The 18,391-nt window shown below is 48.3% G+C and overlaps 1 protein-coding gene across 5 annotated transcripts in view; it reads right to left on the reverse strand.

Annotated features, from left to right (window-relative positions):
- The window catches only part of LOC112222093 (protein SOGA1), a 73,818-nt gene that overhangs the window by 26,836 nt on the left and 28,591 nt on the right, over window positions 1–18,391 (reverse strand). For all 5 annotated transcript variants that reach the window (XM_024384699.2, XM_024384697.2, XM_024384698.2 and 2 more), the window contains exon 4: window positions 1,661–1,723. In XM_024384699.2, the coding sequence (XP_024240467.1) occupies window positions 1,661–1,723 (63 nt within the window). The remainder of the gene's footprint in view (window positions 1–1,660; window positions 1,724–18,391) is intronic.

The following is an 18,391-nucleotide window of genomic DNA, read 5'->3' on the forward strand; positions in this document are numbered from 1 at the left end:
TGTCACAGTGGCACTCCAATAATATGATATTAAGCATTAACCTCATCCCCACAGAAATGGAGGAACAGAGAGCGAGAGCGAACACTATGGAACACACATTTTTTACTATCTTATCCCGGAATATAGGTCTTCCTTTGGATTAAAGAGCAGGAACCCAGACATCATCAAATAAATTAGCATCCTACAAGAAACATGGTATAGAGGAGATGGACCCGCTGGTTGCCCTCTAAGTTACAGTGTGCTGTTAGTCCCATCCACCAAACTACCAGGTGTGAAACAAGAAAAAAGACTCAGGATGTAAGCTAATTTGGTATAGAGAACACCTAACCCACTTTATCAAATGAATCAAAACAGGAACACTGCATCGCAGTGCCACCAGAGACTCTGGGTTCGAGCCCAGGTTCTGTCGCAGCCGGCCGCGACCTGGAAGGCGATGGGGCGACGCACAATTTGCCTAGTGTCGTCCGGGTTAGGGAGGGTTTGGCCGGTAGGGATATCTTTGTCTCATCGCGCGCTAGCGACTCCTGTGGTGGGCCAGGCACAGTGCACGCTGACCAGGTTGCTAGGTGTACGGTGTTTCCTCCAACACATTGGTGCGGCTGGCTTCCGGGTTGGATGCACGCTGTGTTAAGGTTAGGCTGCCAGCTCTAAGAAGAGTCTTGGTGGTTCCAAATTTCTTTAATTTAAGAATGATGGCGGCCACATTGTCCTTGGGGACCTTCAATGCTGCATACATTTTTTTGGTACCCTTCCCCAGATCTGTGCCTCGGCACAATCCTGTCTCAGGTCGCTACGGACAATTCCGTCGACCTCATGGCTTGGTTTTTGCTCTGAGATGCACTGTCAACTGTAGGACATTATATAGACAGGTGTGTGCCTTTCTAAATAATGCCCAATCAATTCAATTTACCACAGGTGGACTCCAATCAAGTTGTAGAAACATCTAAAGGATGATCAATGAAAACAGGATGCACCAGAGCTCAATATCGGTCTGAATACTTATGTAAATATGGTATTCATGTTTTTTTATTTTTTAAATAAATTTACAAAAAATGTGCTTTGTCATTATGTGGTATTGTGTGTAGATTGATGATTAATGATTTATTTTGTTACAATAAGGCTGTAACGTAAAGACATTTGTATAAAGGGAAGGGGTCTGAATACATTCAGAATGCCCTTTCATACTTCTTTTAAAACTTTTGTGTGTAATGTTTCATGTTTCTTTTTGATTGTTTATTTCCCTTGTTAATTTCACGTTTGTTTATGGTCTATTTCACTTGCTTTGGCAATGTAAACATATGTTTCCCTTTGAATTGAGAGAGAGAGAGAGAGAGAGAGGAATGTGCACAGTCTGAGCTGGTCATGTCAAACTAGTAATACTGTGAAGTGCTATCTGTGAATCATCTCTCCCATCAACTACCTCCCCAACTCCCACTAGGGACTAAATTGTGAAAGCGAGAACAATCAGTGTAACTGTAATACTTTAGTCCTGACTTTGGGTTCAATAGCTGAGGTAAGAATCAGAGGTGAGTGTCTGGAGACAAACTGCTGCAGCTGCAGTCTGTTTCTTTGGTTGAGTCGTTTGCAAATCTATATGAGATTTTCCTTTTGGCTGTTCAATGTAGAAAAAACATTGAAGGTCTCTGTTAGTCTAAGTTACCTGGACAGATGGCTTCTTCTCTGGCTTATTGTTTGGCCGAGCACCTCTCTTCTTCAGAGAGTTCTGGAAATAGAGAGAAACACATACAATTCACAATAATTAGTATCAATCAATCAATGAAATTATATTTCCATAGCCCTTTCAATAACAACGTTTGTCACAAAGTGCTTTTACAGTAACCCGACCTAATGTTAGGCCCTAGACCCCCAAAGAGCTAGCACCAGCACATTGGCTAAGGTGTTATACAACATAATAATACCACCTTGAGTCTATAGACTTCTCCCCTGCCCCCCACCCCCTCGGGCCTGCCCTTTCACCCAGTTTATCATCACCATGGAGACGTTTATCCCCACAGTGACACCAATAGGGGTGTGGAGCTACAGTTGACTGCATTTCTACTATGTAAACAGAGAGTATAAGATAAAGAGGGGGAGATGAGGGAGAGGGTGGGAAGATAGGTAGAGAAAGGGGAAGGAGAGAGAGAGGAGTGTGAGAGAAAAGGGAAAGGATAGAGAGAGAACAAGAGAGAGGAGAGAGAAAGATGAAAGAGTTGAAGAGAAAGAGAGGGATAGAGGAGAGAGAGAATGGGAGAGAGGGAAGGATAGAGAGAAAGAAATGTGTGTAAACTGAGACGAAACAATAAAGAGAACATGAGCACCGTTGCTAATGACAGCCAGCTCCTCCCCCTGGTCACCTGGGCCCCAGTACACTGAGTTAGATCCTAATAGATCCTCATTCCTACCAGATTCAGATCGTAATAGATCCTCATTCCTACCAGATTCCTGAGAGATCACACACACACAACATGCATGCAGACAGAGGAGCTGCAAAACAAGCTTATCTCGCTAAGGCGTTTCCATGGAAACTGGCTACTTTCTCCGCACTGAGCTGACTGGTGGAAAAAGCAGGGATTTCCAGTCCACTCTGCTGTGTCTTATTCAATCAAGCTGAAAACAAACAAGACCCTGCTACCACGGGACATTATATAGCCTTTAATATAGCTCCCCCCCACACACACACACACACACACACACACACACACACTCCATCCAGAACCAATTCCCCTAGTGGAAAAACCAAGCTGGAGAGAAAGCAGGGTAACTAGACTGGATTTAAAGTGGTGCTGGTACAGCATAAAGAGCAGCATCCAATCCAATCTCAGACCCCATTTTGTGTTTGCTGACAATGTCACACAGTTTAGCTGAGAACCTTTTAATGGTGCTAAACTTCACTGTGGAATCAATGGTGCGGAGAGATAATGGAACTATTGATCTGGACACATATCGACCAACTTTGGGACACTTTTCCGTTTTGTTTCGACCATTGGTTTGGTCAGGCCAGCTGCAACAGTCTCGCTATGACAAGTGACAGGGATGTAGAGGTGTCACTGTGACAGGCAAGTCAACACTATTCTAACACAGAGCTAAACCACAATACCTATTCATCATCTATAAATCCCATTTATGATACATCTCGTAGATATTATTTCTGTCCCCTAAACCTATTTTGTTATCTGTATTAAATATCAATAACTTTCACACTTCCCCCTCGTCCTTCCCTCCTCCCCTCCCACACTAAAGCTCTCCCGGTGCATCCCAAATGGCACCCAATTCCCAATGTTGTGCCCTATGGGCCCTGGTCAAAAGTAGTGCAATTTATAGGGGACATGGTGGCATTTGGGACACTACCCTGCTCTGCGATCTCACGTCCCGAAAAGAACCAGACAAAATTCCACCCACTCTGCCAAGTTGATGTAATCGGCCGGCTCTCTCTGCACAACAGCTACGTGTCGTCCAGAACACAAGGTCACTCACACAAACAATGCAGTAAAACACAGAGAATATTGGGACAACGTTAGGGAGATGAGCTTTCAAATGAGGTTTCTGTATGTAAAATGGTGCCACTCCAGGCCTGCCTGTCTCATGCCTTTACACACACATACACAGTGTACAGTTAAAGACACACACACACACGCACAGAGATATACGCACGCACACACACACACGATGTACGCATGCACACACACCCTACCGTTAGCAAAAGAAGTATTGAAAAGCATGTGCCTGTGCTCTCTGATGCCATGGTCCTGTGGGTGTATGTCAACAGGTTGTAACTCTAGATGTGTGGGCTGGGTAACCTGAGGCCTGGAGGGGGTAGGTAGTTCAAATAATCCCTGGCTGGATGTCTCTCTCCTGGGAGAAGGAGGTAGAGATGTGTGGACCTGACCATCATGCCTGACACACGTATGCCTACTACAGCTCTGCTAGGTTTGGCTTGGCTTGGCCCTATAGTGTAATTCAGCCATAAGTCATCTTGCCTCGACCTGACTGGACTTAGGAAATAATGCCTGGAGCACAGGAAATAACTGAGACGTTGTCATGCCTTTGTCATGGATCGGGAACCATGCCGGCATCCTTTCTTACACAACCTCACAGTCCACAGCTGGGAAAGATACACTTGTGTAATGGGCTCAACAATTAATGTTAGGATAGGAATGGACATCATCTCAACATTCATGTGGGTTTTCTGGATATCTCATGGGTTATGGATCTGTGTGTGGGGAGCGGTTAACCTTTTACTGCAGTGGGCTAAATCAGGGTCACACAGAGTGTTTGTTGGTAGTCTTAAACAAATCTACTTTGAAACAAAAGTATACACCTCACACACACATTATGGGCTTAAAGAAAAAAAAAAAATTCACATTTGAGTCATTTAGCAGGCGCTCTTATCTAGAGCGACTTACAGGAGCAATTAGGGTTAAGTTCCTTGCTCAAAGGCACATCAACTGATTTTTCACCTAGTTGGCTCAGGGATTGGAACCAGCGACCTTCACCGTCGACTCAACTAAGTGACAAGACACAGCAGCACAGTATTCCAATTTCTCCTTCCTTTGTTTCTGTGTCTGCCGTATCTAAACCATTACAAGGTGTGAGACAAGGGAGTAAGAAAGGAGGGAGAAAAACCTAGGGAGATAGGGGAGTGGGGTATTGGGAGGGAGGTAAGGAGGAGTGGGAGAGAGTGAGAGAGGGGAGTGGGGAACTGGGAGGGAGGTAAGGAGGAGTGGGAGAGAGTGAGAGAGGGGAGTGGGGTATTGGGAGGGAGGTAAGGAGGAGTGGGAGAGAGTGAGAGAGAGAGTGGGGGATAGCGTTATGCTGACTAGTTTAGAAAGGAGAGTAATAGTCTACCGGAGACCACGGCATGCCTAGATAGATGAGGGGTCATGACCCTGACGTGACCAGAGGAAAAATAGTCCCACGCGCCCACTGATGAATCCGTCAGGCACTAAAACAATGGATCGCTCCGCCAGCCCGAAGCACAATCACACAGGGGAACTACAACCAACGCAGCCATCACAAAATATGGCTTTATCATATCATATCATGAAATTAGAAATATGAATATCCAATCAGTAGGGTTATTAAAAACCAGTCGATGACATTCTTGTTGTAAGAATGGTGCTATTGCAGTAGCAGACGAGGCAAGTTCTAAATTCAATCTGTATTCTATCTGCATTGCAGAAGGAGAAGTGAGTAGAATAGTCTATTTGCATGACACTCCCCGGACTGCTGTATGCAGAGCTGCAGGTGTGATATGATGTGAGTAGAGTTGACAACAGCAGACAATACACTCCCCCACTCTGTTTGCTTTTGGTCTTATCCACAGAACAATCAATAGTGCTCGGTTCAACCCAAGATTGAGATCCAGGGGGTGAGATATTTGTCTCTTTGTTACCAAACTCACTGCTGCTCACTTTCAGCCATCGTGTGAAGGCTGTCAGAAAGAAGGCTGTTGATTGGTCTGACCCTCTGTGTCCACTGGTCTATGTTTCATCAATTTCAAGCAGAGCAGACATAGAGTAATGTTTGAAATGTGTGTGTGTGTGTTTCTGTCTGTTGGTGTGTCAGTCTGTGTGTGGTGAGTGAAGGGCAACAATGAGTTGAGGAGAGAAGGGGGGCTCTAGACGTCCTCTAAAGCATGTCAGCACAGCACAATCCAGGGGGGGACAGACATCATGAACACTAGCCACCAGTCCCCTATCTGTCTCAGTCCCTCCTCTCCTCTCTTCAGGCTCCTATTGTCCCTGTACTGCACTCACAATGGTCCCAATCCCCAACCCTGTATCCACCCAGTCCCAGGGATGAAATGTAAACCCTGACTCTAAGCAAGGAGCTCTGCAGGAGTAGAGAGAGAAATTGAGAGAGAGAAAGAGAGTGGGGAGATTAAGACAATCTGTATAGGAATGGAGAGTAAGAGTGAGAGATGGAAGGGGGAGGGAGACATAAGGATACATATTTAATTTCCTAAACTACAGCGAGCCTTCGTTACAGAGATTGGGGGGGATGGATGTATCATCCATTATCCCACTGCCACAGACCATCATAAGTTCCCATGACAAATGCTTGTGCACTCCCTCGTTGAGTTTCTGACAGTGGTGGCCAACAAAACAAATTGGTGAAAGGGGGGGTGGTGGAAAAGAGGTAGCCTCGCAAAGGATGTGAATCAGTCTGGTATTTACAAGAGGAAAGGAAGGGGTTGAAAAAACATGGAGGACAGGAAATGAAGACCCTTGAAATCCATCTTGACACGAGATAGCTTCGCTCTTCAAAAACCAATGGAAATAACGACAAACGGCCCTCTCTTTCAGTTCCTGACACATCTATACATACAATTGGAAATGTGATGATTTGCATACGAATTACTCAGAGATGTTAACATGAACACATGTTGTTGCACACACTATTTATTTTCCAATGTTGTATTAACCAAAACATACAGAACAGGAACACACACAGGCCTGAGAGATACACTATATACTATTACACAGATTGAGAAAAATCTGTTCTGAATATCCAGAAAAGCCAAAGGATTTGAAGCAGTCTTTCACCTGCCCTTCACTTCATCCCCCCAACACCCGTGCCTCAATCCTTCATCCCCCAAGCTCCCCGTGCCTCAACCCTTCATCCCCCAAGCTCCCCGTGCCTCAACCCTTCATCCCCCAAGCTCCCCGTGCCTCAACCCTTCATCCCCCAAGCTCCCCGTGCCTCAATCCTTCATCCCCCAAGCTCCCCGTGCCTCAACCCTTCATCCCCCAAGCTCCCCGTGCCTCAACCCTTCATCCCCCAAGCTCCCCGTGCCTCAACCCTTCATCCCCCAGCTCCCGTGCCTCAACCCTTCATCCCCCAAGCTCCCCGTGCCTCAACCCTTCTTCCCCCAAGCTCCCCTGTGCTTCAACCCTTCATCCCCCAGCTTCCCATACTTCAACCCTTCATCCCCCGTGCCTCAACCTTTCTCCCCCAGCTTCCTGTGCCTCAACCCTTCATCCCCCCAGCTTCCCATACTTCAACCCTTCATCCCCCGTGCCTCAACCTTTCTCCCCCAGCTTCCTGTGCCTCAACCCATCATCCCCCCAGCTCCCAGTGCCTCACCACTTCATCCCCCTGGTCCTCAATCCCCCAGCTTCCCATGCCCCAAGCCTCCATCCTTCCAGCTCCCCATGCCTCACCCCTTCATCCCCCAGCTCCCCATGCCTCACCCCATTCATCCCTCCATCCCACAGTTCCCCCTTGCCTCAACCGTTCACCCCCCAGCTTCCCATGCCTCCCCCTTCATCCCCAAATCTCCCCATGCCTCAAAACCTCCATCCCACAATTCCCCCTTGCCTCAACCCTTTACCCCCCCCAGCCTCCCATGCCTCCCCCTTCACCCCCAGCTTCCCATGCCTCAAGCCTCCATCCTTCCAGCTCCCCATGCCTCAAACCTTCATCCGCCCCAGCACCCCATGCCTCAACCCTTCATCCCCACATACCTCCCCCAGCACCCCATGCCTCAACCCTCCATGTCTCAACCCTTCATCCCCCAGCTCCCCATGCCTCAATCCTTCATCCCCCAGCTCCCCATGCCTCAACCCTTCATCCCCCAGCTCCCCATGCCTCAACCCTTCATCCACCAGCTCCCCATGCCTCAACCCTTCATCCACCCAGCTCCCCATGCCTCAACCCTTCATCCCCCAGCTCCCCATGCCTCAACCCTTCATCCACCCAGCTCCCCATGCCTCAACCCTTCATCCACCCAGCTCCCCATGCCTCAACCCTTCATCCCCCAGCTCCCCATGCCTCAACCCTTCATCCACCCAGCGCCCCATGCCTCAACCCTCCATCCCCCAGCTCCCCATGCCTCAACCCTTCATCCACCCAGCTCCCCATGCCTCAACCCTTCATCCACCCAGCTCCCCATGCCTCAACCCTTCATCCACCCAGCTCCCCATGCCTCAACCCTTCATCCACCCAGCTCCCCATGCCTCAACCCTCCATCCCCCAGATCCCAATGCCTCAAACCTTCATCTATTCAACACCTCTTACTCTACATTTCCATTGTCTGAGTAATACAAAGCTGATTGGCCAAGACCTGAAAGCGTGGCCATCCCTGCTGCAGGCAGCTCTCCCACCCCCTCCTTCTCCTTCTCTTCCCTGTCCTCTCTCTCCCTTCTCCCTCACTTGAGGACACCTGAGCTGATAGCAACTGTTACCATGGCATCACAGAGCGAGCCCATATGTTAATGAGAAAAACACACACACACACACACACACACACACACACACACACACACACACACACACACACACACACACACACACACACACACACACACACACACACACACACACTCCTCAGCATTGAGACAACCCTATAGCTCTTCCCCAATCATCTGTCCAAGGGTATGTAACAGAGGGTGTCCCAAACACACACAGACCCTGTTACAACCCTAAAAATAGTCCCCCATCTTTGACAACAGAGCCCCATCACCCCTCCGTATCCCTCCCCCACAGCACCCACGTAGAGCATCAGTGACACCTCCCAGAATATGCCTCTGTGATTGTGGTGACCGGGGTGACGGAGGGAGAGGAGCAGTGACTGGACTTATTTGTAATTAGCGCTGTGAAACAGTGTTATAATTGTGCCCTGAATGGGGGAGTTCTTTCTGAGCTTGAGGGAACACAACATATTGACTGGCCCTATCCATTTAGATTACGAGTCGACTCCAGAGTTGACTTCGGAGAGTGGAGAGGACAACAATAGAGGTCATTTCCAGGTCGTGATAGAATGATGTTGGACAGTGGAGGTGATGTATTTTGTTCTCTTGTTTTGACCCAGTCAAAGTAACAATTACGCTATGAAAAATAGCCCATTATAATCCATGCACATGGAATAAAGGTTGAATAAAAGTAAGGGATGAAATTAAGATGTTATCCCTCCATCCAACCACCCTTTAGATGAGTGTCATTGTTTAAACAGCCACACAAATACTAGGAAAAAACCTGCTGAACTCCTGACGTTCACCCTTTCATCTCTCCCTTGAATGTGCTGAAACCAGCATCACTTCTAGGTTAAGTCCCAAATGGCACCCTATTCCCCATGGGCCCTGACCAAAAGAAGTGCACTATATAGGGAACATGGTGCCATTTGGGAAAAACCCCTAGAATGGACTTGTCCTGCCTAGACTGCTCTCACTGCCATTTAACTACCAGCACTGGCCAAAATGTCAGGGATTTGACTGTTTGTCTACTGAAATTAAACATCACACAAATCTCTCCGAAATCTATTTTCATCAAACACCTTTCTGGAGACATGACTTGTGTAACCCAGGCGATTTCCCCTTTCTGACAGGACATCAATGTGGGAATGTACGTACATACCCCAACCAGAAGCCATGGATTACCGGCAACATCCGCAATGAGCTAAAGGCTAGACCTGCCGCATTCAAGGAGCGGGACTCTAACCCGGAAGCTTATAAGAAGGGCTTGCAAACCATTAGACTACAAAAGGAAGCACAGCCGAGAGCTGCCCAGTGACACGAGCCTACCAGACGAGCTACTTCTATGCTCGCTTCAAGGCAAATAACACTGAAACATGCATGAGAGCACTAGCTGTTCCAGAAGAGCTGTTCCAGAAGACTGTGTGATCACGCTCTCTGCAGCCGATGTGAGTAAGACCTTTAAACAGGTCAACATTCACAAGGCCGCGGGGCCAGATGGATTACCAGGACGTGTGCTGCGAGCATGCACTGACCAACTGGAAAGTGTCTTCACTGACATTTTCAACCTCTCCCTGTCCGAGTCTGTAATACCAACATGTTTTAAGCAGACCACCATAGTGCCTGTGCCCAAAAACACTAAGGTAACCTGCCTAAATGACTACCGACCCGTAGCACTCATGTCTGTAGCCATGAAGTGATTTGAAAGGTTGGTCAGGGCTCACATCAACACCATTAACCCAGAAACCCTAGATCCACTCCAATTTGCATACCGCCCAAACAGATCCACAGATGATGCAATCTCTATTGCACTCCCCACTGCCCTTTCCCACCTGGACAAAAGGAACACCTATGTGAGAATGCTATTCATTGACTACAGCTCAGCGTTCAACACCATAGTGCCCTCAAAGCTCATCAATAAGCTAAGGAACCTGGGACTAAACACCTCCCTCTGCAACTGGATCCTGGACTTCCTGACAGGCCACCCCCAGGTGGTAAGGGTAGGTAAAAACACATTCGCCATGCTGATCCTCAACACAGGGGCCCCTCAGGGGTGCGTGCTCATTCCCCTCCGCTACTCCCTGTTCACTTACGACTGTACGGACAGGCACGACTCCAACACCATCATTAAGTTTGCCGATGACACAACAGTTGTAGGCCTGATCACCGACAATGACAAGACAGCCTATAGGGAGTATGGTGTGGTGCCAGGACAACAACCTCTCCCTCAACGTGATCAAGACAAAGGAGATGATTATGGACTACAGGAAAAAGAGGACCGAGCACGCCCCCCATTCTCAGTGACAGGGCTGCAGTGGAGCAAGTTGAGAGGTTCAGGTTCCTTGGTGTCCATGAACAAACTAGCATGGTCCAAGCACACCAGGACAGTCGTGTAGAGGGCACGACAAAACCTATTCCCCCTCAGGAGACTGAAAAGATTTGGCATGGGTCCTCAGATCCTCAAAAGGTTCTACAGCTGCACCATCGAGAGCATCCTGACAGGTTACAAGCCTGGTATGGCAACTGCTCGGCCTCCAACCGCAAGGCACGACAGAGGGAAGTGCGAATGGCCCAGTACATCACTGGGGCCAAGCTTCTTGCCATCCAGGACCTCTATAAGAGGCGGTGTCAGAGGAAGGCCCTAAAAATTGTCAAAGACTCCAACCACCCTGGTCTAGACTGTTCTCTCTTCTACCGCACGGCAAGCGGTACTGGAGCGCCAAGTCCAGGTCCAAGAGGCTTCTAAACAGCTTCTACCCCCAAGCCATAAGACTCATGACCATGTAATCAAATGGCTACCCAGACTACTTGCATTGCTCACCGCTCCCCCTCTTTTACACCACTGCTACTCTCTGTTGTTATCATCTATGCAGTCACTTTAATAACTCTACCTACATATACATATTACCACAACTAACTGGTGCCACCACACATTGACTCTGTACCAGTACCCCTCTGGATATAGTCCCGATATTGTTATTTTACTGCTGCTCTTTAATTACTTGTTACTTTTATTTCTTATTCTTATCCATATTTTTTTAAAGCGGCATTGTTGGTTATTAACTTGTAAGTAAGCATTTCACTGTAAGGTAACCTGTTGTGTTCGGCGCATGTGACTAATAAATTATTAGATTTAGATTTGAATAGGAAATTGATTAAACATAATTAATGCAATCATGTCCCTCAGGGCACAATTCTGGCAGAAGAGCGAGAGACTGTTACGGTTTTCTTTAGGTGAAGTAGAGGCGGACCAAAATGCAGCGTGATTGTTATTCATGTTTTTTAATGAAGAAAACTATACATGAATAAACTAACAAAAACAATAAATGTGAGAAAACCTAAACAGCCTATCTGGTGACAACAAACACAAAGACAGGAACAATCACCCACGAAACACTCAAAGAATATGGCTGCCTAAATATGGTTCCCAATCAGAGACAACGAGAATCACCTGCCTCTGATTGAGAACCGCCTCAGGCAACCATAGACCTTGCTAGAACATCCCACTAAGCCACAATCCCAAAACCTACGAAAAACCCCCATACACAAACACACCACAAAATAAACCCATGTCACACCCTGGCCTGACCAAATAAAGAAAGAAAACACAAAATACTAAGACCAGGGCGTGACAGAACCCCCCCCCAAGGTGCGGACTCACGGCCGCACACTGAAACCCATAGGGGAGGGTCCGGGTGGGCGTCTGTCCACGGTGGCGGCTCCGGCTCGGGACGTGGACCCCACTCCAACCAAGTCTTAGTCCCCCTGTAACGCGTCCTTTGATTGGCGACCCTCGCCGCCGACCTTGGCCTAATAACCCTCACCAAGGACCCCACTGGACTGAGGGGCAGCTCGGGACTGAGGTAGAAGCTCGGGACTGAGGGGAAGCTCGGGACTGAGGGGAAGCTCGGCACTGAGGGGAAGCTCGGGACTGAGGGGAAGCTCGGGACTGAGGGGAAGCTCAGCCCTGAGGTGAAGCCCAGTACTGAGAGGAAGCTCAGGCAGGTAGTTGGCTCTGGCAGATCCTGGCTAGCTGGTGGTTCTGGCAGATCCTGGCTGACTGGCGGATCCTGGCTGACTGGCGGATCTGGAAGATCCTGGCTGACTGGCGGATCTGGAAGATCATGGCTGACTGGCGGATCCTGGCTGACTGGCGGATTCTAGCTGACTGGCGGATCTGGAAGATCATGGCTGACTGGCGGATCCTGGCTGACTGGCGGATCCTGGCTGACTGGCGGCTCTGGCTGCTCCATGCAGACTGGCAGTTCTGGCTGCTCCATGCAGACTGGCAGCTCTGGCTGCTCCATGCAGACTGGCGGCTCTGGCTGCTCCATGCAGACTGGCGGCTCTGGCTGCTCCATGCAGACTGGCAGCTCTGGCTGCGCTGAACAGGCAGGAGACTCCGGCAGCGCTGGAGAGGAGGAAGGCTCTGACAGCGCTAAACAGGCGGGAGACTCCGACAGCGCTAAACAGGTGGGAGACTCCGACAGCGCTGGAGAGGAGAAAGGCTCTGGCAGCGCTGAACAGGCGAGGCGCACTGAAGGCCTGGTGCGTGGTGCTGGCACTGGTGGTACTGGGCCGAGGACACGCACAGGAAGCCTGGTGCGGGGAGCTGCCACCGGAGGACTGGTGTGTGGAGGTGGCACTGGATAGACCGGACCGTGCAGGCGCACTGGAGCTCTTGAGCACCGAGCCTGCCCAACCTTACCTGGCTCGATGCCCACTCTAGCCCGGCCAATACGAGGAGCTGGTATGTACCGCACCGGGCTATGCACCCGCACTGGAGACACCGTGCGCTCCACAGCATAACACGGTGCCTGCCCGGTCTCTTTAGCCCCCCGGTAAGCACAGGAAGTTTGCGCAGGTCTCCTACCTGGCTTAGCCATACTCCCTGTGAGCCCCCCCCCAATACATTTTTGGGGCTGACTCTCGGGCTTCCATCCGCGTCGCCGTGCTGCCTCTTCATACCAGCGCCTCTCCGCTTTCGCCGCCTCCAGTTCTTCTTTGGGGCGTCGATATTCACCAGGCTGTGCCCAGGGTCCTTTTCCGTCCAATATCTCCTCCCAAGTCCAGAGATCGCTGCTCCTCACGATAAACGGGGAGTTGGCTCAGGTCTGAACCCTGACTCTGCCACACTCTCCCTGAGCCCCCCCCCCCCAAGAAATTTTTGGGGCTGACTCTCGGGCTTCCTTGCCAACCGTGTTCCCTCGTATCGCCGGCTCCCATCTCCGGCTGCCTCTGCTCTCCTAAGTACCTCCACCTGTTCCCATGGGAGGCGATCTCTTCCAGCCAGTATTTCCTCTCAAGTGTAACAACCCTTGCCATCCACAACGTCTTCCCATGTCCATTCCTCTTTTCGCTGCTCCTGCTGTCGCTGCCTGTCACCACGCTGCTTGGTCCTGGTGTGGTGGGTGATTCTGTTACGGTTTTCTTTAGGTGAAGTAGAGGCGGACCAAAATGCAGCGTGATTGTTATTCATGATTTTTAATGAAGAAAACTATACATGAATAAACTAACAAAAACAATAAATGTGAGAAAACCTAAACAGCCTATCTGGTGACAGGAACACAAAGACAGGAACAATCACCCATGAAACACTCAAAGAATATGGCTGCCTAAATATGGTTCCCAATCAGAGACAACGAGAATCACCTGCCTCTGATTGAGAACCGCCTCAGGCAACCATAGACCTTGCTAGAACATCCCACTAAGCCACAATCCCAAAACCTACGAAAAACCCCCATACACAAACACACCACAAAATAAACCCATGTCACACCCTGGCCTGACCAAATAAAGAAAGAAAACACAAAATACTAAGACCAGGGCGTGACAGAGACATTGACAGAGACACAGATATACACAGTAACAAAATAAAATAAAACAAAGCCATCTGCATATGCTCCTACAAAGACACAAAAGGCCCAGCTGCAGTAAACACATGGTTAATTACACATAGGTGTGGGCCAGTCATACTTAACCACCACAACATCATTATGCTAACCAAAATGGCCACCACTGAGACAATACAGACTCTGTCCTGCTGATGGAACTACGGGGAAACAGAAATCTGATACCCTTGTGAATATGCATGGGGAGCAAGAAAACAAGAAATATGTTTGTGAGGCCTGACATTACACAGTTATGACACATAATTCTGGCAGCAGAGAAGTCAAAAAGGAAAATGTCATCCATTCCTAGGCCACTCAGCTCAGAGAAGATTAGACAATTTATTCAGAGAGACGGATACTGGGAGGTGTGGAGTCTCTCTCTCTCTCACTCTCTGAGAGATAATCAAATAAGGCCTAAGAGTCAAATCAGAACTGGGAGATCAGTTTGACCCAGTTAACAGCAGCATCTCCCTCCCTCTCTCTCCCTTCTTTCCTCCCCACCTAGCACATCACCTGCTTTGTGATGCGTGATTAACAGGGCTCTCCATCCAATGCCTGTCTGCATTTACTTTCTATTAAGACTGACTGAGGACTAGAGGCAGGAGGAGACAAGACCAATAAAGTATATATCCCAACTGTCGCATAACAAATACCGTCTCCCTCTCTTCTCCTTTTCTCTCCTCTCTTCCTCTTTCATTTCTTCTCCTCTTCTCCATTCTCTTCAATGGAATTCAATCAAGGCGAACACCTTCACCTCTTTCTCCCCCTCTCGTTAGGAGAATCTGGAGCACCTGAAGCTCATTAAGCCGTAAGTCAGCTGGTCGCTAACGGAGACAGCGCGACGGTCCCCTGCATTCCTCCCATAGCTCACCTCATATCTTTATTAAGGCCGGCACAACAACAACAGTGGCGACAGGGCCTTTTCCCATTTCTATCCAGACTGAAGAAAGATGCAAATAGCAAATTAAATGGATTCAGTTTCAAACTGTAAGAGATGTGTGATTGTATCTTGGGGCTTTTTGTGTTGAGTGGGCAGGTGCACACTTCACAAATAAAGACACCCATGCAGCACTCAACATCACACACACACACACAGACCGCACCCCTCCTTCCCTCACACACACACACACACACACACAGATCCGCACCCCTCCGTCCCTCACACACACACACACACACACACAGATCCGCACCCCTCCTTCCCTCACACACACAGACCGCACCCCTCCTTCCCTCACACACAGACCGCACCCTCCTTCCCACACACACACACACACACACACACACACACAGATCCGCACCCCTCCTTCCCTCACACACACAGACCGCACCCCTCCTTCCCTCACACACACAGACCGCACCCCTCCTTCCCTCACACACACAGATCCGCACCCCTCCTTCCCTCACACACACACAGATCCGCACCCCTCCTTCCCTCACACACACAGACCGCACCCCTCCTTCCCTCACACACACAGACCGCACCCCTCCTTCCCTCACACACACACACACACACACACACAGATCCGCACCCCTCCTTCCCTCACACACACAGACACACACACACACACAGATCCGCACCCCTCCTTCCCCACACACACACACACACACACACACACACACACACACAGATCCGCACCCCTCCTTCCCTCCTTCACACACACACACACACACACACACACCAATCATCCTCTTTTGACTAAACCTCTCACACCCTCAGCACAGAGGGGCTGCCAGCCAATTTATTTTCCTTTCTGCCACAAAATGAGTTTGGAGAGCTCTCCATGCCCCGGAGCTCAACTAACAAGCTCCCCGTAAGTCCTGAGAGAGACGAGCACTGAACGCTACGCTGCTCTTCATCACAGATAGGAGTATATACACATCTATATACACCATGTCCTGTGTGACAGCTAGTCAGCCTTCTATGTGCTCTCATAACCAAGCAGGACCAAGTGGGAGCACTGAGGCTGAAACCTCACAGTCCATCAGCCCATCCAGAGCTGTGATGGTGGTAGTGGAGGGGATTTGTGCTGGTCAATGGAGAGATAAAGAGAGGGATGAGATGAATATCCAGCTGGTATCGCAGACAGGGTGCTAAAAACTTCCAACAGCCACACTACAGAAGACAGATCCAGGAGAAGACGGGATGTCCAATAAAAACACATTTTGACCAATGGGTAAAATAATATGTCAAAGGAAAAGTTCACAGGTCACGCTGGCATAAATAGTTGGGGAACAGGCGCAGGACTGAGTAATAGGGGTTTTTATTTCTCAAATTACAGTGTGCTATGTAAAGGCATGGGGACGAAGACCAAACAAACACATATGCAAAACACAGGGTAGAAACCCAAACAAAAGAGTGAGGAGTACCTTGAATAAATACACAATCGCACAATGATTATCACACGGGACGAGACCCGTAATCATCTGCACAATAGATGTGGCACGAAAGCCAAAACACAGCACAGGTCCTCACACAACCAACAGACATTGGAACAATAATCGACAGGACAATGGTGAACAAAGGGCACACTTATACAGTTACTAATCAACGGGAATAGGGACCAGGTGTGCGTAAGTACAGTTCCAGGGGGATCTGTGACATCACCATCACCAACTTCATATTCATCTCCAGCACCACCCCAACACCTCAACATGTGAAAAGGGTACGTTTCTACACCACCGTTAAAACGTTATTCAATAAATAACATCAAATTGATCAGAAATACAGTGTAGACATTGTTAATGTTGTAAATGACTATTGTAGCTGGAAACGGCTGATTCTTTTATGGAATATCTACATAGGTGTACAGAGGCCCATTATCAGCAACCATCACTTCTGTGTTCAAATAAAAATTAAATCAAATGTATTGGTCACATACACATGGTTAGGAAATGTTAATGTGAGTGTAGCAACATGCTTGTGCTTCTAGTTCCGACTATGCAGTAATGAAAATGGCACGTTCCAAGTTTATCATTTGAAAAGGCTAATTTGTTTTTTCTTTGGAAGTCTGCCTATAAGGCCAACATCCCGGAGTCGCCTCTTCACTGTTGATGTTGAGACTGGTGTTTTGCGGGTATTATTAAATGAAGCTGCCAGTTGACGACTTGTGAGGCGTCTGTTTCTCAAACTAGACACTCTAATGTACTTGTCCTCTTTCTCAGTTGTGCACCGGGGCCTCCCACTCCTCTTCCTATTCTGGTAAGAGCCAGTTTGCACTGTCAATTGAAATACATTCATTATGCCCTAATTTATGGATTTCACATGACTGGGTAGTTGTGCAGCCATGGGTAGGCCTAGGAGGGCATAGGTACATCTACTTGGGAGCCAGGCCCACCCACTGGGGAGCCAGGCCCAGCCAATCAGAATGAGTTTTTCCCCACAAAAGGGCTTTATTACAGAAAAATACTTTTCAGTCTCATGAGCTGTCCGGGTGGCTGGTCTCAGATGATTCCGCAGGTGAAGAAGCAGGATGTGGAGGTCCTGGGTTGGTGTGGTTACACGTGCTTGTAAGGCCGGTTGGAGGCAGCTTATGGTAGAGAAATTAACATTAAATTCTGGCAACAGCTCTGATGGACATAACCGCAGGCAACATGCCAATAGGGCGCTCCCTCAAAATGTAGATATCTGTAGCATTGTGTTGTGTGCCAAAACTGCACATTTAAGAGTGGCATTTTATTGTACCCAGCACAAGGTGCACCTGTGTAATGATCATGCTGTTTAATCAGCTTCTTGATATGCCACACCTGTCAGGTGGATGGATTATCTTGACAGAGGAGAAATGCTCAATAACAGAGATTTTGTGCACAATCATTTAGAGAAGTAAGCTTTTGTGTGATTGGAACATTTCTGGGATATTTTATTCCAGCACATGAAACATGGACACTTTACATGTTGCGTTTATAGTTTTGTTCAGTAAAATGTTGCTTTTTGTGACCAGCAGAAACAACTTGGAAGACGACCACCCTTACATATAAAATCCTCAAAGGTTCCTGTGAGAAAGCGGCACCGCTCTGTCAAAAGAGCTCAGAGATTAAAATTGGATTTAGAAGTTTACAAAATCAGACTTTCTCGATATAATGTTAATGATAAGTTACAGAAAGACCCCACTGAACAATTCAGAACATGAATAATCATATTTGTCTTGGTAAAATGTATTTTACAACATAAAGAAGTGAAATTTCCTCACCAAACATATGTAGTGATGCTTTGTCCAGTCCTATATAGATTACTGACCATCTCACGAGCCATGTATATTTTTTATATAGTTTTTATGAAGTTTATTTGGACAGGGACAATGTACAACA

This window comes from Oncorhynchus tshawytscha, linkage group LG22 (genome assembly GCF_018296145.1).
Source record: "Oncorhynchus tshawytscha isolate Ot180627B linkage group LG22, Otsh_v2.0, whole genome shotgun sequence".
In the NCBI taxonomy this organism is placed as follows: Eukaryota; Metazoa; Chordata; class Actinopteri; order Salmoniformes; family Salmonidae; genus Oncorhynchus; species Oncorhynchus tshawytscha.